The sequence below is a fragment of the Halictus rubicundus genome, chromosome 7, assembly GCF_050948215.1.
Source record: "Halictus rubicundus isolate RS-2024b chromosome 7, iyHalRubi1_principal, whole genome shotgun sequence".
Lineage (NCBI taxonomy): Eukaryota > Metazoa > Arthropoda > Insecta > Hymenoptera > Halictidae > Halictus > Halictus rubicundus.
The window spans coordinates 2,401,400-2,426,231 of record NC_135155.1 but is presented as its reverse complement, the minus strand read 5'-3'; the positions used below and the strand labels follow the sequence as shown (position 1 = coordinate 2,426,231).

The following is a 24,832-nucleotide window of genomic DNA, read 5'->3' as shown; positions in this document are numbered from 1 at the left end:
ATTGTTTAAACAAACACATTTTTATTACTTAAACAATTTACGTCACGTTTTGCAGTGAGTAAAACTCTTTATAAGAAAAGGAAATGTCATTGGGTTTCACCATTGGTACTCTGCTGGATGTTAAGTTATTAAGACAATTTTATAAAGAACTCTTTAGATTATGTATTATGTACAGGTACACGTACATATGTAGGCATTGTATGCTATGGCATTTTTCTGTCTACGGTTCTGAATTACCGACTCTGTAGAACATGCTCTGGTACGGCAGCGGACTCTATCGAAATGGAACGGTCAGCTAGTGAAATAAAATTCGTTGATAAACTTCGAAGGAAACGTTTCAATACTGGCACCGTCTAACTTATCAGATTTGTGACGTGTTTAGACTTGTTTTCATCAGCAAACTATTTGCAATCGATTAATAATGTTCCCATGGCAGAATTATGAATTGTAACACACATTTTATTGTTATTAATAAGTGATGGTGAAACGCTTACATTGTTGTCTCCAGGCGGCACATGACGCGACGCTCCATATGGTCGTGATTCAGTATCAGAGGCAACATTGTAACCAGTAGCGTATTGGCGTTTACCAACTATACCTAATATTATTTCTTATTAACGTTACCATAATGATATCATTACCTACCGATTGAAAATGTTTTCCTGAACAAAATAAGCCCAAACACGGTACAAATCGAATAATAATATCATCGGGTTGTGCTGCCTTTTTCTAGCGCCTTCGGCCACGCGGCCGTGTTTGCATGCTGTCCTTTTCTATCTACGTTCGCCGCAGTCGAAGCGGCTACAAATATATGCATATATATGTGCAATCACAGGCGACGATATGCATATGTATATGTGTGCAACGACAGACGTCGATCCCTGCCGAATGATTCCGAGAGTAGAAGAACGAAACATGTGTTACTTTCTTTTTGGCCGAAGGTGTGCGTTGTTTTCAACAAATGCAATCTTTTCATAGAAGGGAACTTTTTAAAAATTTGCAAAAAAATGAGGATATAGCCCCAAGTGTCCTCTTTACAGACCTGTTTTTTAAAAAGATGAACATTTAAAAATTAACGAAATTAAAATTATCTGAAGCGAATGCTGCATCGCGATACACAGCCTTGGACGGCCGGACACTGTGCTGGGTCGAGAAATTTCGTGACATTTTACAATAAATGTTGAACCGTAAGAGATATCAGCATGAAATTTGCAGTACACTTCGTTAAAAAATTATGCCTATCCACTGATAATTGTCGTCATAAATATATATTTTCAGTAATAATTTTTTAATTCATTGTTTCAATGGTTAACTTGTTATTTATTTAGTACTGTTCCAGATAATTTAAATCATCGATGTCTTTGATTCTAAATTTCTGCATATTCTACAGAGTCGGTAATTCAGAACCGTAGACAGAAAAATGCCATAGCATGCAATGCCTATGTATGTATACCTGTACATAATACATAATCTAAAGAGTTCTTTATAAAATTGTCTCAATACCTTAATATCCAGCAGAGTACCGATGGTGAAACCCAATGACATTTCCTTTTATTATAAAGACTTTTACTCATTGCAAAAGGTGACGTAAATTGTTTAAGTAATAAAAATGTGTTTGTTTAAACAATATTTTAAGTAATAAAAATGTACTGGTTTAAACATTTGTTTCAATAATAAAAATTTATTTGTTTAAACAATTGTTTAAATAATAAAAATGTATTGGTTTAAACATTTGTTTCAATAATAAAAATTTATTTGTTTAAACAACCGTGTAAGTAATAAAAATGTATTGGTTTAAACATTTGTTTCAATAATAAAAATTTATTTGTTTAAACAATCGTTTAAGTAATAAAAATGTATCGGTTGAAAGACCTGATTAAATAATAAAAATTCATTTATTAAACAGTCATTTAAATAATAAACATTTACCTATGTAAACATCTGTTTAAATAATACAAATCTATTTGCTTAAACAATCGTTTAAATAATGAACATGTATGTGTTTAAAAATTCGTTTAAATAATACAAATTCATTGGTTTAAACAATCGTTTAATTAATAAATAGTGTTTGAATATTAATGGGAGTCACTATACCATAGTACGTACTTGCATATTACAACGTAAGTATTATGACTTGGCAACGTCGCTCGGTCTTTTATCCGAACTTCGAATACAATTTCGAATAAAAGATACATTTGATTTTCATTTATTCCTCATGCTCGTCTCGAATAAAAAATCGAATAAATCATCTTCCCTACATCGACCATCCGAATAAATCTCAGGTCCACGCAAAAATCGTACGTCGAAAATCAAAGATACATTCTGAGTTGCGAGTATCTGCCGAAATTGACCGTCGAATACATGGGGGCGCTGCTAAAAACTATCGAATAAAAATCAAAGATACTTTGCAACTCATCAGCTGTATCTTCGGATACATTCTCTCAAATAAAAAATCTCGCCGCTAGAGGCGTCGGATACGCATAGCCATTGCTCCGCAATTCGGATGACCCACGGACGACAAATGAAAATCGTGAAAAGTATCCGGCGGATAGACTGTGGTGAATATGTATCCGAGAGAAACGAGTTCGAATAAAAAATAGATTTCATTTATTTGTATTCGAAATTTTAAAATAAATTTTTGCCCAACTCTGCCGCACACCAGCGGAGACCGCCGTGGCCAATCACACCGTAGGCGCACCGCGCCAGTACGGACCGCTACCGCGAGAGGGCCAACACCGCGAAGGCGCTCTCGCGAGTAAAGATGATCGGCCACGGGAATAAGTACCGCCAGAGAGGATAGGAGAGTGCTCACGCCCGGGTTTTCGGCATTCCTGTGGGGATTTTTAGTATGGTCCACCACGTCTCCCACGACTCCCAACATCACGGGTCTCCAATGTGTGGGGATTTTAATGGTGGTGGAGGCGCACAGGTGTACGCACTGCCAAGTTCCGACGGTCCTCCACGCACGTGGGGACTAGGAACATAGATCTCGTAACATACGAGAGATTGGGGTCACCAGTGGCCACAGAGGCCACGCGTTCTCTAGCGAGAACGCACGAAATATATGTCCAGACGGACTGTGTTCAATATGGACACGCCACGTGTTCGCGGCAAGGAGGATACAGGTTAGGCACGTGAGGCCCACACCTCACGAGTAATACACACGTCGGATAACGACCGAATAACGAGGTTTATTAAAGCTCACGGCGAGAGTTCGCGATGACAAAATATGTCGAGCCGGCAGTCCTGCGGCACCACGCCGCAGGATACACTTTACGTAGCAGAGACGCTATATGCGCAGCGTATTCTCACGACGACGACTCGGAGAAGAAGAGCAAGGCAGCGTCGGCAACGCGCTCGTTGCCGCTATCGCCCGGCCGCGCAGGCGCAGAAGCGCTTAACTGCGCAGCTGTGTCGCCGGCCCCACATTCCCGATATAGTGCTGACATCTGCTCAGCCTTAGCATGGCACAGAACCGTGTCGTCTTTCCTAGAACAGAACCGTGTCGTCTTTTAGCATGACACAGAACCGTGTCGTCTTTCCTGGAACAGAACCGTGTCGTCTTTTAGCATAAAACCGAACGCATATTATTTTTTTTAGCAGGATTAGAACGTACAGCTTAATTGTTTTATATGAAATATCTAACTAACATGTAAATCTTGTGTACAAAATCTCTAATTAATATAAATTAAGAATAATATTAATTGTAATGATACGTATTTTATTTCTTTCCAATTTTGTAGTTGCAAACTCTAGTTGTAAAAAATGGAAAACCCGGAAAAATTCGAACAAATACAGATCTCATATCGAAGTTTAAAAGCGACCAACCTGAATATTAATCTAATAATGAGCTATTGTCATCAACACTATCTTAAATTTGTTCATATATTTAGCTATTCATGAATAAATATTTTTTCTAGATGACTTTAAAAACACATTAGAACTATTTTTAAATAATTTTACTCGAAAACATTCTAGTTTGCTCTTTATTTCACCGTTCTACTAATTTTTTATGGGCTGCATTGCACTCTTTTACAACTCAATACCATGGTACCATCCATATTCAAGGAAGAACAATTTTTTGCGACGATCATTGAAAAAACAAAAGTGTTTCCTTCATTTCAGTCCTTTAGTGCGTTGGTGACGTAGCGCCCAGCACACCTACCTGTGTTCTGTGTAACATCTGGAGTTTTATGGTACGCTAACTCGCAATCCAGACCATACAAGCGAATGCATCCACAACTTCCAGAGACCTGCCTCCAAAACTAATTAAAGGAAGGCTAGACATGCAGTGTGTACTAAACTCCTCAAAAGGGGCGGATTCCAGTCGCTCGTGTTATAAACCTCATTCGATACTTCATCGAAAGGGTGATCTTACATATTTCTGTAACAGTTCCAAGTGCATGCACTTTGTTCATGATACACTCTTTGTAATTATTAAATTCAATTAAATATTAAGTAAATCTTTCACGGTGCTAACGGCCCTCGCAGAGATGGGCATTATTTGGGATAAAAAATTATTTAAATAAAAATTCGAATAAAAGATACTTTATCTTTATTTGTTATTTGAAGGTTCGAATAAAAAAAAGCATCTTTATTGGACGAGTGTCGAATAAATAAATTTATTAGATGAGAATTTATCCGACGAATAAAAATACTTTTTTATATTCGAAGCTTCAAATTAAATTTTCATTTTTTATCTGTGCTGTTATTTGGAGGCTACGACTAATTCTTCCGAATTTCGAATAATTTTCGTCAGCTTGAATAAGCGGCTTCGAGCCCCGTCGGCCCAGGCCCAGAAGCTCGTGCCACCTCGGTCGCCCAGCGGTGCAATAAACGGCAGCCGCGCGATCCGAGGCGAGAGCAGGTATATCGGTGTGAAACTACTCCTAATCAAATTACAAAACTTCTTTATTTTTCATTATTTTTTTATAGCACTTCCATCAACCTATTTGTGGAGTTTTTCTGATTAAAATGACACTAAACACGATATAATTTGATCTGTATTGCTATTCAAACGCTTCGAATAATCTTTGCCAGCTATAAGCTGTTAAAATTTTTGTACAATTTGATTGTGTGGAGTTATACGTGTAGACAAAAATATTTATTTTGATTGTAATTTCACTTACTTTAAAAATTAGCTTATCTTATTTAAATTGAAATGTAGGGAATTTAATATTATATTTTTCTAGAATTGTCTAGACATCGTGATTGCCCATGCTCAGACATCATGTCTGGATCTGTTTTACGATCGAGTGAGACACTGTCATTTTTTAGTTATTTATTGGCATGCTTGGCCCTAAGAATTCGTTACGGGCTTGGGTACGGGTCTAGAAGCGGGAAGGCAGACCAGCCGTACTCCACTCAATGACAATTCACACATTGCAGGCAGACACTCAGGAGAAAGGCGATACAAGTTTCGGGGAAAGATCCTTGAACAAGGGATCTTTGTGCAGTATCCTGCGAGGCTTACGTGAGAAAATGAATTCACGGAGTCAGTAGGCGTTGCACAATTTACGTAAGGTTAATGATAGTTCAGTAAGTTAAATAACACGATATTAAGCAAGCCATATAGAAATTAATATTAACATCACTCTCCAAAAAATTATTATAATGTACCATATTTATATACCTTCTATGTGTATGTAACTCCGTAAGGAGTTAATGATATTATCGATTTATATGTAAGTTCATTCGAAACAAATTCGTCAAAATGCCGGAAATATTGTCTTTTAAGTTTTTCACGTGAAACGTGCATTATTTCAAATATTAATACAAATAAAGGTTACGCACATACTTGCCGAATATACCTAATGTAGTTATTAAAAAAATCAAATATATTAAAAATCACGTTATAAGTTACAAATGAAATACTATTATTACCATTATCTATTTCAAAAAGAACGCAGAGTTGAATCTTGGGTATTGCGATAACTCGCTCGCCCGAACTTGCCCGATTCTTTTCGAACGCGCTCGATGAAGTCGGGTCATGGGCCGTCCGAAAGGCTCGGACCGCTCGACGTGTCCCGATTCGAGTGCCCGATTCACGAGCCGGCCCGCACATCCCTACTGTGTCACATCTGGAGTTTTATGGCATGCTAATAATCGACATTGAGTTGCAAATCAGACCGTACAAGCAAACGCATTCGCAACTTCCAGAGGCCTGATTCCAAGGCTAAAAGGAGAGGCCACGACCTTCGGGTCACCGATTCTGTTGAAATTTTGCACACTTATAGATCTCGTTCTCCTGTTCACGAATATATACCATTATAGGGTCAGATACTCAATAGTTTTCGAGATATTGACGATTAAAGTTTCATTGTTTCTTATATAATGCCGTATTTTTCCTAGATTACAAGAATCGGTGTGGCACGACGGTAGCGTACCAAGTTTTCAGCCGAACGACCAGGGTTCAAATCTTGCTGACTAATGCATTTTTTTAAAATTATGTTTTATCTTTGTCTATTTATACTATTAATTTCAATCGATTAAATTTCACGCATAAAATTGCATTTTGAATTATAAATAACATGTATTTATTTACTAACAACAGAATTATTTACTATTATTATATATTATTATTTATATATCAAATATATATATTAAATTTTAAGAAGTCTTTATAAATATCCTGTGTTCATTTTCCGGTTTCCGAACAAGTTACTGTTACGTTTGTGTGATGTGACATAAGTTCATCTACCTTTACTTGAACCAGTGCGGTCTTTTCTCCCTTTTATGTTATCGTAATTTCGAACGTTGATTGATACTGACGTCCTGTCTGATCCATGTTGATTATATAATTTAAATGGAATTGCTATGTGATATATTTTACTACTTTCCGATAATTTTCGGCGGCCTGCTATGTTTTATCAAAATAAAATCGGTACTTATCATTATATTGAAATTTAATCGATTTAAATTGATAATATAAATATACAATGATAAAACATAATAAAATTTTTAAAAAATGCGTTAGTCGTCAGGATTTGAACACTGGAACATATTTACTATATCTGTATTTCTATCGATATCTGCATTCCTATGTAATAAATGATTTTTTGCTTTTCCATCAATGATATTATTTCTTAACTTATTCAGTGACATTACTTATTAGAAGATCAATGATATTACTTCTTAACTTACACCGGATTATATCCCCCTTTGTATTAAACAATTTTTGGATATTATTCCGAAAGGCACCGATGGCCGATCGAGATGAAACTTGGTGGGTATGTAAAACTCAACATTCTGAACAACTTTTTCCTATACATGTAACCGCGGCTCGGCCATAGTTTCGGAGATATTCCTATACGTGCACGCCCGAGGCGTGCGTATCACATTTCTAGCGGAAAAAACATAAACAGATCATTGTGCCGATTCCGTCCCCTCAACGGCCTAACCCCAACAAACTTGAATTATACCACCGGCTGTACTTCCGAAAAGCACCGGGGAAACACAATACGCACGCATCGGACGTACACGTATAGGCAAAATTCAATGAAGTAGTAGCTGAGTTTTACATACTCACCAAGTTTCATCTATATCGGCCACAGGTGCCTTTTGGAAGGACAGCCCACCTGTTATCTAAACATTCTTTTAAAGTCCTTTTTTACAGTCGCAGAGGAAGAAACGCTCTGTATTTTGGAATTCAAGTAATTGTAGACACTTGTATGATTCTGTTATATATACTACTTTGACAAAATTAGAAAATAAAAATTATGTGGCGTGTGTAATACCGTAAAAAGCAGTTTCAGATGAATGATAATGTGTTCAGGAACTGTTACAGAAATATGTAAGATCACCCTGTCGATGAAGTATCGAATGCGGTTTATGACACGAGCGACTGGAATCCACCTCTTTTGAGGAGTTTAGTATACACTGCATGTCTAGCCTTCCTTTAATTAGTTTTGGAGGCAGGTCTCTGGAAGTTGTGGATGCATTCGTTTGTATGGTCTGGCTTGCGACTCAATAGGGATTGTTAGCGTACCATAAAACTCCAGGTGTGACACAGAACACAGGTAGGTGTGCTGGGCGCTACGTCACCAACGCACTAAAGGACTGAAATGAAGGAAACACTTTTGTTTTTTCAATGATCGTCGCAAAAAATTGTTCTTCCTTGAATATGGATGGTACCATGGTATTGGGTTGTAAAGGGGTGTTAAACAGAGCTGCAATGCAGCCCATAAAAAATTAGTAGAACGGTGAAATAAAGAGTAAACTAGAATGTTTTCGAGTGAAATTGTTTAAAAATAGTTCTAATATGTTTTTAAAGTCATCTAGTGAAAATCTTATGGTGCTGAGGTGGAAAAAATATTTATTCATGAAAGAAAATTTTTTTCAATTAATAATAACAGTAGCTAAATATATGAAAAAATTTAAGATAGTGTTGATGACAATAGCTCATTATTAAATTAATTTTCAGGGTGGTCGCTTTTAAACTTCGATATGAAATCTGTATTTGTTCGAATTTTTCCGGGTTTTCCATTTTTTACAACTAGAGTTTGCAACTACAAAATTGGAAAGAAATAAAATACGTATCATTACAATTAATATTATTCTTAATTTATATTAATTAGAGATTTTGTACCCAAGATTTACATGTTAGTTACATATTTCATATACAACAATTAAGCTGTACGTTCTAATCCTGGTTAAAAAAATAATGTGCGTTCGGTTTTATGCTAAAAGACGACACGGTTATGTTCCAGGAAAGACGACACGGTTCTGTTCCAGGAAAGACGACACGGTTCTGTGTCATGCTAAAAGACGACACGGTTCTGTTCCAGGAAAGACGACACGGTTCTGTTCCAGGAAAGACGACACGGTTCTGTGCCATGCTAAAGCGGCGATGTCACGAAAGTGGGAACGCCGAAACCCCGGGCGTGAGCACTCTCCTATCCTCTCTGGTACCGCCGCCGGGCACGGAAGAAGACAGTCCGAGTGAAGTCCCTGTTGGTGGGGAACAGAATTCACCAACAGTATCCCCTGCTTGTCGTTAGAGGCGACTAAAAGGGGAAGGTTCACCCCATCGCGAACCGTGCCCGAGTGCGGATGCCGACACAGTCGCCTCACACAGAGCTTGATACTTCATGCCCGCTCCATACTGGATCGGAAGATCTCAACCCGTCGCGAATACCTTCGCTGATTTGTCCGGATCAAATCGTTCCTGATACGTTGTATATATTTTCCAGTATCAAATAGTTATTCTCAGTGTACATTTTATCTTAAATCCTTCATAATCTAGAAATTATCCAGTTATTAGTTTGTTAACAAATCCATCAACCGTGCGACCACGTGCTCGTTACGGTTTGCTAAGACGTAGGTGTTTTCACACCTTAAAGATTGTGCTGAAGTGCCTTTTCTACCGAACTGGTAAAGTCAAAAATCTATATTATCTTCTATCCTTTATCTCATGTTTCTATCTACATTATTAAACATCACGTTATTACTCACTTATACTGATAATTCATGTATCCTGCTATCCCGCTGAACACGTGGGAAACAACCTCTGTCACAATAGGGAATAGTCATACAATATCCAACTTACTTCTTTTACTATTTTATTTTGTTATTCTTGATAAAATATATATCCTTATTTTACCTTATCTTCTTTTCTCACTATCATAATTTTTATGTATATACATTGAGGTGTTATTCATCCTAGAATTAAATATTATAGTCCGTGCGGTTACGCTCCACGTTCTTCCAAAACTATTTTGGTATTACTTTACCATATTTCATATTATTGTCATTATATTAATTTGTAATATTGTTCATTTAAATTGATATCCTACCAGTACACGGAGAACATATACGTCGCGGTGTGCTCGTAGCTCAACAAGATTCCGCGTTTGCGCTAAGCTCAGTTGTTACTCTGTCTTATACTTACTACATCATTCTTACATTATTATTAAGATTACCATCATTATAATTTTCCCATAATTATTACCTACATATAACAAATTTTAATTACCTACTCAATAAGATTATCCTTATACACGTGGCTTTTGCTCCACGTTTCACAAATTCATTCTCTAACCATTTGGTAATACTCCAATTATTTTCATTATTACCTAATACTGTTCTAATGTTGTTAATTTGTATAACCAATTAAATAATGAAGTTATTATCCCTATGTTATCAAATTACAAACTCAACCTATTTATTCCAGTATTACGACTGGGTACCCCCCCCCTTTTCCCTAGGGATTGCTCCAGCAAGTCCCCTCGGAAACCTGGGGTATAACCCATTTACCAATGAACGCGCTCTCATGCTTTACCATCTATGCTTGCCTCCCCACTGTGGGCACTATCCACATTTAATCATTACTTTTCCATTCCAGCCCCGACTGGGTATCTCCCCTTCTCCTTGGGCTTGCTTTGCAAGCCCCACAGGAATATAGCGGTAAACCTCATTTTAAAGAGCTCTTCTGAGCAATACTCCATGGCTTTTGCCACGTATGACATTATCCTTCATTCTCTAATATCCTCAGGTTTTTGCAAATTTCCTGGGCATCACTTAATTAGCTCATACTCACCTACGTACATAGGTAACCCCAATCCGACTCAATTAGTCGATAAGAAGGCAAAGGCCTTCAGGAGCGGCTTACATAGGCGTAGAGACCCCTCTCTCTGTCCCCTAACTCCTTTTAATTTAAAAAAAAAAAAAAAGGAAGAAGACAGTCCGGGTGACGAGCTGCACAGGTCAATTAATGGAATACACGAAGGACCACCGTAATCCAAACTCGAGACTACTCGCGAGTCGGTGATCGAGGCGAGTGCCGCTCCCGACGAGCATAGCCCGCTCCCCGCCAGCCCTCCGGCTACGGAGTGCGAGTACGGCGACCTTCCCGCTCTGTCCGGTGTGCGGAGTGCTAACAGGAGCATCGGACACTATAGAGCCTCTAGGCACGAACTTTAGTGCTGGCCGATGGGGCCCCGGGGTGTCGCGAAGCCGTCTCCCCCACTCCGACCCTAGGGCGAATGACCTCCCACTGCGCCGGTAGTACGCCGCCGTGAAAACGCGATCGTCGCCACCGTCAGGGCGCGTCCACCGTCGCCGTGCCGACGCGAACACCGTAGCCCTTAAGACGCGTACACCGTAGCCGGTTAAGTCGCGTATACCGTAGCCATTAAGACGCGTACACCGTAGCCGCTAAGTCGCGCCCACCGTGGCAATTATAAATGAACTAATTTAGTAAGGAATAAACGCCAATACTCAGCCGAAACGCATCTTATCATTCGTTGCTCAGGAACCCCGGACGGCCGACTGAGCAGGCACGCTCTCCCGCACCGCCGATCGTTAGAAGATGTTGTTAATAATTAATAATTAATAATTAATACAATCGGCCGCCCCCTTCAGCCACATCTGTATAGCTGTCTAGGTGTCGTTTTGGTTTCCAATCATTTTCGCCTCTTGTGCACTTTAGGCATTTTAGCTTGCAACGAAACAGCGTTTTACGCGTTCCGTTCGCGAGCTCGAATCGTGCCCACGCCCAATCAGCGAGCGTCCCGAGAGCGCGCCAATCAGCGAGCGCCGACATCAATCGAGCTCCTCGCAAAGCGAGATTCTCGTAATGGTCCACGGTCGGCTATATAGACCCTGCCGAAACAGGCGAACAGCGGAGTTTGTCTGGAGCTGCTCTCGGAAGTACTTCTCCGAGCTCCGGACTACTCTTATCCGCGTGGTAAGCGCGCATTGGCCAAGAACGCCATAAACGCTGGTATTTGGCCAAGCAGGCATTTCGGGTGCTTCCGTGTGCGTGTGTAACCGGTACCGCGAGTCAGTCTCGAGACGGCTAGTCGGGCGAGCAGTGAGCACAGGCACTGCGACGCACCGCGCCCTCCGGCTCTCTCACTCCCCGCGACTCGTATTCCCGATCCTGGTATCCCGCGGTATCGCTCACCGTCCCGCGACAGAGCCTCGCGCCTCGCGCGCTTAGTCCTCGGTCACCCGCAGCCACGTTCGACGCACGTTCTTGGGGTGTTTCCGTGAACGGGCGACGGCGCCGGTGTCGGGCGAGAGTGCGTTTCTTCGCGTGCTTCCGAGTGCGTACAGACCCGCGCCGCGGTCGGGCCGAGGGCGGCGAGCCTAGCGTCCCGCCGGTCCGGCTACGAGGCAAATCGCGACCCCGCGAGCTCAGCGAACACGAGGAAACACTGATTCACTGATACACCTCGCTGGTGCTGCGGCGGTTCCTGCCCACACCTGCAGTCCGGATCATTCCGCGGTCCCGTATCGCTCCGCGTCCGTACCGTTCCGCTATTCCGTATCGCTCCGCGTCCGTACCGTTCCGCGATCCAGTATCGCTCCGCGCCAGTACCGTCTCGCGATCGTTTCTGCATCGCTGCGCGCCTGTACCGCTCCGCGTTCGTTTTCGTACCGCTCCGCGACCGTTTCGTAGCGCGTCCGCACGATTCCGCGTGCGTCTAGTTAATAAGCCTTTAGTCGTTAAGCGTAGATTAATTGTTTCTTTACCACGTCGTCCACCAACGTTTGTCCACAGCCCTTGGTTCCCGCAGGAACCTCCAGCCGGGACTCCGCACCGGTCATCGCAGGACCAGCGGGCAATCAACGCCCCCAATAAAGATTCATTAGTCATACAGACCATAATTAAATTATTTCCACTCTCCTGCCCTTTCAAAGACCCTGGCATGCTCGAGCATCCATGAGAGGACCTCCGAACTCGACGTAAACGTCACATGGCCCCCGAAAAGGAACTAGTTTCTCTCCGTTAGTGGACGACTGAGGTAGCGAGCAAACTATACGATTACTCTTAATCAACGAATTATCCCCGTTAAGCAGCCGCGAAAAAAATTGTATCTCGCACACCGAGAAACCGCGTTTCCGGCCGTACAAGCCCCGCCGTCCCTTATCATCTTTTTCTGGGAACGCCGTATCCGGATCTCGTTTTTTCCGAACCCGCTTTCGACGCGACAACCCCGTCGTCTGGCACCCTGTGGCTGACCGTACTGCTCCGCCGTCCCTTATCATTTTTTCGGGGAACGCCGTACCTCGCTCTACGTAACCTGACGACTCCGACGGAAACCGACGAACACCAGCCGGTAGAGACATGGGATGCCAGCCTGGGTTTACCGGCTGTCCAAGGAGCAGCTAAAACGAGAGCTCGGGACCGGCACCGAGGGCACCGGGGTCCAGCTAAGGCAGAGACTGGTCGCGTACGTCCGGCGCAAACCCGATGCATTTCCAGACAAGCCCGAGGACGCACCGGGGTATAAAGAAGAAGTCGACCGGACTCGGGACCTGGAGGAATTTCTCTTCTCGAGCTCTTCTCGACACGGGCTCGGTATGCTCGTTCGTTAACGCCGTCATGGCACAACGACAGCGGTCATCAACGACCTGCCCATGACGCACCAATACTATGTCCTGGACGGGTTAGACCACAAGATGCTCCTCGGAATGGATATCCTGCGGAAATTCCGGATGCAGCTTCACCTCGGAGACCGCCGCATACATCCAGACAACACCGGACCAACCGGAAACGCCTGCGCCCTGACCGCCCCTGCCGGACTCGCCAGCCTAACCGCCACCGAGAACCAGCGGCTGCGCGAACTGATCGGCCGACAGCAAGCGGCGTTCGAGGGTATCCACGGTGTAACTCCGCTCACCAAACACGAGATCCAATTACTGGATCCGACGCCGATCACACAACGATATCGTCCCCGCAATCCCGCAATGCAAGCAATTATCGACACCGAAGTCGATCGCATGCTCTCCAAAGGGGTCGTCCAGCCGTCACGGTACCCCTCGAGCTCGCCAATAGTAATTGCGACAAAAAAGGACGGAAAATACCGTTTCTGCATGGACTTCCGGCGACTTAACCGCGTAACCAAGAAGGATGGATATCCGTTAATCCACCGTCGACCTAAAGAACGGATACTGACAGGTGCCCCTCACCCCCGCCAGCCGGCCGTTAACGGCATTCACCGTGCCGGGGAGAGGTTTACTGGAGTTCACGGTAATGCCCTTCGGCTTACACTTCGCGTACCTCGGTGACATCGTCGTCGCCAGCCCGACCTTCGACGAGCACGAGCGCATGCTGACAGAGGTCTTCCAGCGGTTCCGAGCAGCCAACCTGCGGCCGAACTGGTTGTGCTGCCGAATTTTGGCTCGGCATTCGACGACACTCGCGGCACCGGACAGGATGTCGTCGACGTAAATTTCGGAGCGAAGTATAGGCGCTGCGAGTGGGTACCGGTCCCCTTCGTCCGCGAGGAGTTGCTGGACGCCTGGAAGGGCGCGCATTTGAGACCGTAGGTGACGGTCGTTAGGGCGTACTCGACGACGGGGATCGAGGGATCGCGACGCCATAGGATTCGCTGAAACGCGTGATCGTCGCGGTGCATCGACACCTGCCTATACATCTTCTCGATGTCTGTGGCGAACGCGATCGGGTGTAAGCGCCAGCGAAGTATCACGTCCGCGAGTTCGGTCTGTAATTTCGCGCCGGCGAACAAGCACTCGTTCAACGAGATGCCGGTCTTGGACAGGGATGACCCGTTGAAGACTACGCGGATCTTCGAATCGCGAAAAACGCCGTGGTGCGGGAGGTAATACGCGGGAGCGACTCGGTGTTCGTCCTCCGTAAGCGGTCGCATGTAGCCGAGTTTCGCGTACTTGTTGGCGAAGCGACTCTTCGTTCGCGAGAGTACTAGGAGCGCGGTTTCGCGGGAGTCTCCGAGGACGCGGGGATCACGTTCGAACGGGATTCGGACGATGTACCGGCCGCTCGTATCGCGCGAGTGCGTGGCTCGAAAATGCTTCTCACATTTGTCCTCGGCGGGTGACAGGATCGGTCGTCGGGGTGCTGCGCAGTCCTCTTGCTCCCAGAACCACTGCAGCAAGGTGAGGAGCTCGTCGTCGACCGAGCACTGGAGGCTGACCTTAGCGTGTGCCGGTTGACCGGTCGTCGAGGAGGATGCTGCACCCGTCATGACCCAGCCGAGCGTGGTGAGTTGCGCTGTCGGGTGGTCCTCTGGACCTCGTCTGATGTCCGGCAGAATGACCCGGCTGTAAACGTCCGCTCCGAGGACGACATCGATGCGTCTGGCGCCGAGGAAGTCCGGGTCAGCCAGATCCAGACCTCGGAGATGCGGCCACTTCCCGGTGTTGAGAGGAGCGCCTGGGGCATAATTGGTCAGTTTCGCGAGAATGAACGCGGTTACCTCGTGTTTGACCGAACAGTCGGTGGCTGGAGTGAACGTGAAGGTCGTTGCTCCTCGAGTGAAGAGGGTCTGCAGGCAAACGTTCGACCGATTCGAGCGCTCGAACGCGGCCGAGAAGAAAAGTCTCGAGCGTGAGGAACGACGGAAGGGCTGAAGCGTCTCCGAGAGCGATCTCCCACCCGCGTAAGGACTCGGAGTCCATTCGACGGGTCACCCAGTATACTAGGATCGGGTCCCACTCCTTGACACTCGTATTGTTTTAACAACGCGTACACCGCACTGTCCCGAACTGGTGCCACGCACTGTTCTAATTCGACTTGTTCCAGTTATTGAGAGACCGGTGATCTTGTCGATCAGCCGACGGTCCTGGACATCCGGGAGAAGACCGAATCTCGCTAAAAAGTCCGCACCAATGATGTCGCTCAATATCCGCGATTATAAACGTCCAAGGGAATGCCCGGCGTAACCTTAAGTCTACACTAATAACTATTTGTCCATGCGTACTAATTAACGAACCGTTCGCCGCGGTGAGCAGAATGCTCGACTTCGCTCGCGCACCACTCACTTTCTTCCGCGGGAACACGCTGACCTCAGCCCCACTATCGACCAGGTACTGGATCTTCGTCGTCGCGTCGGTTACAAAAATGCGATGTGCCGACCTTTCAGGGCCTCTTGTCGCCTTCAGCGACTCTGTGGGTCGTTTCCCGACTCGAACGAACACGGTCTCGTGCACTTCGTTGCCTTGTCCCCGAACCGCCCGTGGTACCAGCAGATGCCGCTGGGGCGAGATTCGGCCTTCGACTTCGATCTTGAACGCCTGCGGTACCGACTGTCGGACGTGCTGCGCCCCGGCTGGCGCCCTCTGCCCTCCAGCTTGGAGGCTACCAACGCGCTATTTGTTCCACGAGGGCGTTGACGTCGCCGAATGCAGCCACTTGGCTCGTTGACGGTGTGGCGAGGGTTTGAATGTTGGTCACCTCGCCAATTCGGTCCGCCAAGACTGCCATCTTGTCCAGGTCGACGCCGTCCTGGGTAACCAACACCGACTGCATGGCCACTGGTAGTCTGCTCAGCCACAGGGTCTTTATGAATCCCTCCGGCACATCGTTGCCAGGCCCCGGGGTTCGATCTCCGTTTTCCTCGTGTTCAAGAAGCTGCTTTATGTTTCACTCCTTAGACGTCGAGAGACGGCTGATCAGCTCCGCTCGCAGCTTTGTGTATTTCCCGTGTTCCTCCGGGTTGAGTAGGATATCCTCTACTTCGCGTACCGACTTCACGTCGAGCTGCGACACCACGTGGTGGTACTTCGTTTCCTCTTGCACAATACCTCTCAGGGCAAACTGCGCGTCCAGTTGCGCGAACCATAACGCCGGCCTGTCCGCCCAGAATTTGGGCATGTGAACGGCCACCGCCCAATTCTGCGCCTTTGCCTCCGTCATTCTTCGACGTCGGGGTCACCAGTTGTAGGTATTGGACCTACGCTTGAGGAAAATAACTAGGCTCGTGCTTGCTGGTAGAAGTATCTTTATCGCATCTGCTCTTGGCGGCAGATTCAGAGAGACTGATTTTTTGGGAAGGACGCCGAGAGTGTCTCGGGGGGAATCCCCTAGAACACCACGCGTCCTAATATCCTAGGTTGGCATCTCTGGCGCCAACTGCGTCACCTAGCGGGTGCACTAGGGAGTTACTGATGCTCCCTACAGATGATAGGTCTATCCACAGACGAGGTATAGGATGGTCTATCCTATACCTGATAGGTCTTATCATCCAATGTATTTTCGTGGCCCACAGCCTAGTTTCAACGGGCGCACCGTCCGTCCGCGTCCGTTTGAAGAATGGACATTGTCTTGCCCTAAAAAAATTATATCGGAATTGTACACTACTGTCAATTGAAATGAACCTAATGAGCCGTGTCGAAGAATGCCAGGAAAAAGAACTCTGGAAATTCCGTTGCAGAACGGAACAAGTATATACATTTAATGGAAATGGAATACGGAAAAGTAGGATTGGAATAAACGGACGACAGAAATTAAAATTAATTTAACGTTATAAAATATATTATTTATATTTGAACCTTCTGCTACCAAATACAATTTTCAAAAGGACGGAAATATTCAAAAGATTGTCAAAAAATTTTAATGACAGTTGTTATGCAATGTTCCATATTCGTTACAAGTTGCGGCATGTATGTTATTATCGATAATTATTATCAATAAACAATTGTTTTACAACTGATAGCAATAATGGTAAAAGATCAACTAAATCTGAACTCCTGCATGCTTTTACGATATAACGATAAGTCAGATCAGCAATAAACAGAACTTTATACAGATTTAGTGTTTATAATTAATAAATTCTTGTAAAACTTATGAAAATATTTGGGAAAAAGAACTAATAATTGTATACATATGTAATTTTAACATATAATAACAGACACGCCGCAACTTGTAACGAATATGGAACCTCGCATAACAACTGTCATTAAAACTTTGTTGACAATCTTTTGAATATTTTTCCGTCCTTTTGAAAATTGTATTTGGTAGCAGAAGGTTCAAAGAAGCCAACAACAGTGTATATGAATTAATTTCAAGATAAAAACAGAGATGAAATATTCAGGTTGAATAAATCATGTAATAGCTCGTTTCGTTTACTTTTCCAGAATTGCGACTGTAACATGGAAAATAGCCGAAATACGCGCTGTGCATTACACGACAGTAACAGTAAATTGGCAACTATGCGACGAATATTCTCGGATGTGATTTGGCAACTACGCCTTCGATACCTGTACTTTAGAACATGAGACATGAAGTCCCATAAGATGTTACGTCTATCCTTATTACTCGTCTGTGCTATTACAGCTCGCACGTGGTCACGCTCAGTCTACAGTTCGAATTGCTCTCTCTCTCTCTCTCTCTCTCTCTCTCTCTCTCTCTCTCTCTCTCTCTCTCTCTCTTTCTCTCTTTCTCTCTCTCTGCGCGCACTTCACGCACACAGTCATACCAACTCTCACTCATTGTCAATCGTGCCACACACTTATAACCAAACACTCTTCGTCAGTCGTGTCGACATCTATCTTGCTTTTTAAGTTAAGTATTTTTATATATTTTTATATTACATATTGTTTATGTAAGACATATAAATATATTTACTATTTTTTTATATTTTGTTTCTATTTAAATTGTACTGTTTGTGTTAAGTTTTTATATATACAATATACCATACAATATAAAACATTTCGCAAGGTTTAAAGTTTAAAACAATTTTAAACTGAACTTTACAATTCAAAGTCATTCGTTATTACTAATTATTACTTTATTCTTCACTGTTTAATATACTTTTTGCCTTTATGCGGTGTAACTTAAATTTTGTTTTTATTTTTTATGTCGTTAATGTGAAATATGTAAGTTATGTAACATGTCCCGAGAACACAAACTTGTATGTAGAGTGATCAAGAACAGTTATGTTCCTATGTTTTCCACCAATCAGAAGCGATAACGAAAAATCACGAATCACTGTGAAAAGTCACCGTGTTTTGGAACTGTATCGTGGCCAATTGACCACGTGAACATAGTTAGATATATATAGTATCGATTAATGGCACGGAGAGGCAAATTTAAATGTAAGACGTAATCGCGTATTTCATACATATGTATTTTATTTGGGCGCGATAGTTTAGAGTAGGTAAAGAAAGACCGGGAGAATTTAATAATTGTGGAATTTAGAGAAAGTCACGCAGCCTCTTAGAGTAGCTTCTCCAATTCTGCATAAATTAGGGATAGTCGAAGTCTGGAATCAGTTAAGGACAAGAGGTCATAAATTCTCAGTCAAGGACCTCTTGGAACTCCCTCGGACCTCTCTCTTGTTCGGTCCCACATGGTCCCACGTCCCTCGTTTTGGCGGGCCTTCACCCTCGTGCGTGCGCTATTAAGATCCATCCACTACCAATCACCATCAAGCAGCAACCGGAAGACGAGTCATCCGACGAATCAACGCCTAGCCAGAAGATTCTAATTTTCCTATTGGCTAAGGAAGGGAGACGAGAAGGAAGAAGCTGGGAAAGGATTTGAAGCTCCAGGATGAAACAGAACTCATTGTAGAACTGAGGGAGTTACATCTCAAAGAACTACTAATAAAATCTATAACAGTTTTCGCCATTTACTCTGTGTATTAAGTTTATTTGTTAACTTCCACGAGCAGAGCGCTTCAGCGCTCCACGGGCACTCGAACCCACTGTTGCGTCGCAGTGTGGTGAAATAGGGATTATGGTAGTGGGTTCGAGTGCCCGTGGAGCGCTGAAGCGCTCTGCTCGTGGAAATTAAGAAATAAACTTTCTTCACAGAGTTAAAGGCGAAAAACTGTTGTAGATTTTATTTGTGGTTCGTTGGGATGTGACTCCCTCAGTTCTACAATGAATTCTGTCTCATCCTGGAGCTTCGAATCCTTTTTCTAGCTTCTTCCTTCTCGTCTCGCTTCCTTAGCCAATAGGAAAATTGGGATCTTCTGGCTAGGTGTTGATTCGTCGGATCACTCGTCTTCCGGTTGCTGCTTGATGGTGATTGGTAGTGGATGGATCTTAATAACGCACGCACGGGAGTGGGGTACGCATGAGGGTGAAGCCCCGCCAAAACAAGGGACGTGGGGCCATGTGGGACCGAACGAGCGAGAGGTCCGAGGGAGTTCCAAGAGGTCCTTGACTCGGAATTTATGACCTCTTGTCCTTAACTGATTCCGGACTTCGACTATCCCTAATTTATGTTGAATTGGAGAAGCTACTCTAAGAGGCTGCGTGACTTTCTCTAAATTCCTCAATTAGTCTCGCCGACTCGAATTTCGTCAAGGATCTCTATGGAACTCTCCCGGTCTTTCTTTACCTACTCTAAACTATCGCGCCCAAATAGAATACATATGTATTAAATACGCGATTACATCTTATATTTAAATTTCCCTCTCCGCGCCATTAATCGATGCTATATATATATATCTAGCTATGTTCGCGTGGTCAACTGGCCACGCTACACCACAATAAAAGTCCCTATCCCACCATACTGCGACACAACAGAACGAACGTGATCGAATCTCTCGTGATTCGGAAATAACAGTTCATCCCATCTCTATGTGTTACATGTATTAGATCTATTCTTATATGTACTAACTCTGTGCCGGTATCCAAGCTTCATAACCTATAAACTGTATATTTAATTTAAAGTATGAAATATTGAATAAAAACTACAGCAAGGCGTGTTTGTTATTGTATAATGTAGATGTACAATACTTCCATTAATAATTTGTTAGCATCGCATCACATTTTTAATTCAATTTCAAACAATAATACTTAATGGAAAATATATATGTAGCTGCATAACTTCAAAATACTAGAATAAATACATTTTAATATTTCGAGCAACTCATACACGTGCGAACAGTTCATCGTATAGTAAGGTTAACCGCAACTTGTATACATTTCTTAAATTACTAAATAACTTTTGTCAAATTATTAAATTGTAAGTTGTTGAAAACGAGATAGTAAAAAATGGTGGTATTTACTTGTAACCATTGTGGAGAAACATTACAGAAGCCAAAAGTTGCAAAACATTATGAATTTCAGTGTCGCACTGCACCTTTTTTAACTTGTGTTGATTGCTTTAAAGATTTTCGGTACGTATAAATCAGGTACATGCTTATCGTATATGACGATTAAGTTTCTCTGGCCTTTAGTAATAAAATATAAGACTTTTTGTATTATTAATATTTAATATTATTTTCTGATTATATCTCTTTTTCAAACATAAGATTATGAGTGGCTTTAATATTGTTATAAATAGTTACGTGTTTCCTGTTCACTAAATAGAATTACACAAATATACTTTCCCAAGAAACTTTCCATTATGGAATATTAGCTTTGTATTGTCATGCATTTATTATCATTGTTCATACATTTTATTATTTACAGAGGAGAAGAATACGTGGCACACACAAAATGTATAACGGAAGCTGAACGATATGGAGGAAAGGACTATGTTCCAAAAGCTGGAGCAAATAAAGGAGAACGAAAACAACAAGAATGGATTAATATAGTTAATGGCATACTGAACAACTCCAAAAATTTGTCGAATGCTGAGCGTAACTTTTTGAATACCTTATCAAAGTACGAGAATATCCCAAGGAAGAAAGTTAAATTTTTAAATTTTGTTAAAAATGCTTTAGGCAACAAAGTAAATTCAACAGTCATTGATAGTGTATGGGACAAATTAGAAACTGCTTATAAAAATAATTTACAAAAACAACAAAATGGTAAACATTATTTTACAATTTCATTGTGAATTAAATTTAACAAACAGTTGTTTTGAAAATATTTTGAATGTTCGTTTTGTATGTACATAGATGAAGGAGATCACAAAGTGGACAACAGAAGTAATATAAGTGAGCATCAGGAAAGTAACATTATTGAAAATCAAAATAATGAAAACACATATAAAGAAAACCAAAATGATGAACAACCCAATAAAAACAATAATGATGCTAATAATGTCAGTAAAAAAAAGAAGTCTAAGAAAAGAAAAGCAGATGAAGCAATGGAAGAAAATACTGTGGAACCTGTATCGAAAAAGAAAGGTAAAATCATGCATACAGAAGATCAAGTAGAAAATTCAGTTTCGAAGAAGAGAAATACAAGTATTGTACTTTCTGAATCATCTGTTAACCAAAATGGTGAAGGACAACCTAACGAGAAAACAACCTTTGATTGGAAAGGTACTATTTTAGATATAGTACGAAACAAGGGAGAAATTTCCCTAAAGAAACTACAGAAAAAAGTAATTTCTCAATACATGAAGTTTTGTTCGAATGAAGTAACAAATGAGAAAGCATCAATTAGATTTAATAAGAAATTAAAAAAAGTATCAGGAGTATTAATATCTGATGAAAAAGTGAAACTAGCATAATTTACAAAATTCCAATGAATCTTCCAATGATACTTCGTTTTTTTTCCAAACAATGTAGTACAGTTCAGTTACTATTATTATTTATGATCAGTGACAATTACCATTTATTATACATAAATTTAGAACTACCAAATTACTATTAACTGAAAGGTATACTTTAACATATTATTCTTTCTGCTTTTCTAACACAACACGTTGACATGTTCAGGATGGCTCTAACAGCTCGATAGCCGAAAAATAAAGATAAAAATAGTCGTAAATAAAATTTTAAAAGTGTATTCAATTCATTCCGTGGCGCTGGTTTTGATGTGTTCAGTTCCAGAATTTGATTTTGACACTCGACAGTTTTTTAAAACTTCTCGCTTAATATTTCTGCGACTGCTTTATATATAAATATATGTGTATATTTATACCTAAATATATAAAGACAACATGTGATGATTCATTAATATCAAAAAATGTAAAATTAGTATCTATTGTTGATTGTCCATGAAGTACAAAATTTGTATAACGTACATGTTCATTTAGGAATAAATACTTGTAAATAAACGTCTTCAAATGTCCACTTTAATTGATTTTTTAATATTAAATTTTTTGGTATGAAGGATTTGTTTATTTTCACAGGAAGTGTAATTTAAATGTTCTTTATTGTATTTAAGAAATCATTGTTTGTATTAGACGTTTAAAAATTTGTCTAAATACCAAGCATGATTATTCATAGTGGCTAAAAGACCCCCTGTAAGCACTTTGGAATCATTGGGTCCAAAACTTATTGGTTGTTGGTCAAATAATTGTGAGACTGTACCACCTAGAGCAGTAAGAATTGCAGTGCCTGCGCAAATGTCCCATTTATTTATTGCTGTTATGTGAACATATGCAGTTGCATTTCCACTTACGACTTCTAAGAACTTGTAGCCTAAATAAATATTAGAAGATAATATAAATTAGCGAATACTAAGAAACAAACTAAATGGTTAAACTGATAATTAAGATTACCTGCACCAGCTGCAGAAACAATGTCGACACCTTTGCCGAATGCAATTTTAGTAAGATTATGAACTTGTCCAGCATGCGATTGCGATACAACTAAAATTGGTGTTCTCTCATCTTCTGGCTAGTTTTGAAAATATCATTTAATGTATCTATCTGAAAAAGTTTTCGGTTGTATTACCTTAGGAAGAATTTGTAAATTTCTGGACACTGCATGATTGGTCCATGACCAAAACAGACTTGAATTTTGTTTTGGTTCAAATGGTTTATATATTACACCTATTATAGGCCTTCCTTTAACAGCAACGCAGACCATAGTTGTTACATATTGCAATAAATTTTCTGCATTGAACAGAGATCGGTAAGTAACAGACATTAATGTTTTAAATTGATAATAATAAGAACGGTAAGTTGATGATATGAAAACACCTGTAAATTCTTTTGTAGCATCGAGAGGATCAATCCATACTGTAATATCATTTGCATTAATTGTCTCATCTTGAATCTTATAGTCTATTAAGCTATTAACAGGGTCTTTTATGTCTTTTACTGTAACCTTATCACAATCTTTTGACGTTTCTTCAGATATTACTGTTATTCCTGGGAAAGCCTCTGTCAAAGAATGGTACATTGCACAATGTGATCTATAGTCTGCTTCTGTTACCGGTTCATTTACACCTTTCAAATTAAAAAATTTAATTAATAACACACAATTAATTCGAATAAGTCAAAGCAATCTCAAAAGCTTAATATTTACAACAAATTGTTTTCAAGTATTCATTGTATTATACTAATTACAATACCTCAATAACATACTTCACAAATTCTGATAATACAAACATTACCTTCTTTTGTTTTTCCTTTGCTCTTAATTTCAAATTTAACTTGATCATGAACTGTTATTACTTTAGAACCTCCGAGTTCGGCTGCCTTTATCGCAGCATTAAGAAGGGACTTTAAAGAAACATTTCTGTCACGTATACTTGTATAAGAAGTCCGATTTGTATACAAATATACAGCACTCGATAATAATAATATGATTCCGCAGCAAATCGTTCTTCTTGTACGGACACTCATTCTGATATGCATTGCAAACCACTATCCGTAAATTTCTTAAATTATTATTCTAACTTAATTTATATGCCGGGACATTTTAATTGTTCAGCGTGCAGCCATTTTTCATTTATTTGAATACACTAATATGACACTAATGTTTACACTGTTTACATGTTCGAACGAATGATGTCTCGTGAGATTCACTCGATGACGTATTAGCTACTGTGAGCGCTATCTTTTAAATAAAGTTCAAATTGTTATGGAATAAAGGTTATTTTATTGCATACATTCGTTACGTTACATTCAAATAATTATTGCACGTGTGTTAACTGCACATATTGTTTCGTCTATCTTAATTAAATAATAATAATCTAAACGAAAAACGTATTACATAATTTTAATATACGTATTTATAAATTTATTTATACTGACGTATAGCCATATTACTTGCCAATATTTAACGCGTTATACAATATTTTATATAATTTTGTATTTATCTTTCACACAATTTATATATTGTATATACATTTTACTAAAAATAACGAATCAATGAAGTTTTATACTATATATATATTTTATATTGTAGCGTGGCCAGTTGACCACGCGAACATAGCTAGATATATATATAGCATCGATTAATGGCGCGGAGAGGGAAATTTA

At 41.2% G+C, this 24,832-nt stretch overlaps 2 protein-coding genes across 2 annotated transcripts; one reads left to right on the top strand and one right to left on the bottom strand.

Moving 5' to 3' along the window:
* Nucleotides 1-20,249: 20,249 nt before the first annotated feature.
* LOC143355406 (uncharacterized) lies at nucleotides 20,250-22,675 on the top strand. Its single transcript, XM_076790187.1, has 3 exons — nucleotides 20,250-20,840; nucleotides 21,136-21,476; nucleotides 21,567-22,675. The coding sequence occupies exons 1-3, from the start codon at nucleotides 20,716-20,718 to the stop codon at nucleotides 22,124-22,126; spliced, it is 1,026 nt and encodes a 341-aa protein (XP_076646302.1). The 5' UTR covers nucleotides 20,250-20,715; the 3' UTR covers nucleotides 22,127-22,675.
* An 80-nt stretch (nucleotides 22,676-22,755) lies between these two features.
* LOC143355407 (putative inositol monophosphatase 3) lies at nucleotides 22,756-24,492 on the bottom strand. The gene is made up of 5 exons (XM_076790188.1): nucleotides 23,962-24,492; nucleotides 23,546-23,794; nucleotides 23,298-23,458; nucleotides 23,123-23,240; nucleotides 22,756-23,042 (listed from the first exon to the last, which is right to left on the bottom strand). Exons 1-5 carry the CDS (start codon nucleotides 24,203-24,205, stop codon nucleotides 22,801-22,803), a joined length of 1,014 nt encoding a protein of 337 aa, XP_076646303.1. The 5' UTR covers nucleotides 24,206-24,492; the 3' UTR covers nucleotides 22,756-22,800.
* Nucleotides 24,493-24,832: the final 340 nt, after the last annotated feature.

Excerpts from the sequence above, each read along its gene's own strand:
- LOC143355407 (XM_076790188.1), bottom strand. The coding sequence starts at position 24,205 with ATGCATATCAGAATGAGTGTCCGTACAAGAAGAACGATTTGCTGCGGA. Across the intron at positions 23,795-23,961 it reads CAAAGGAAAAACAAAAGAAG|GTGTAAATGAACCGGTAACA; the intron begins GTAATGTTTGTA and ends TTAATTTGAAAG. Across the intron at positions 23,241-23,297 it reads ATTTACAAATTCTTCCTAAG|CCAGAAGATGAGAGAACACC; the intron begins GTAATACAACCG and ends TTTCAAAACTAG.
- LOC143355406 (XM_076790187.1), top strand. The coding sequence starts at position 20,716 with ATGGTGGTATTTACTTGTAACCATTGTGGAGAAACATTACAGAAGCCA. Across the intron at positions 20,841-21,135 it reads GATTGCTTTAAAGATTTTCG|AGGAGAAGAATACGTGGCAC; the intron begins GTACGTATAAAT and ends TATTATTTACAG. Across the intron at positions 21,477-21,566 it reads TTTACAAAAACAACAAAATG|ATGAAGGAGATCACAAAGTG; the intron begins GTAAACATTATT and ends GTATGTACATAG.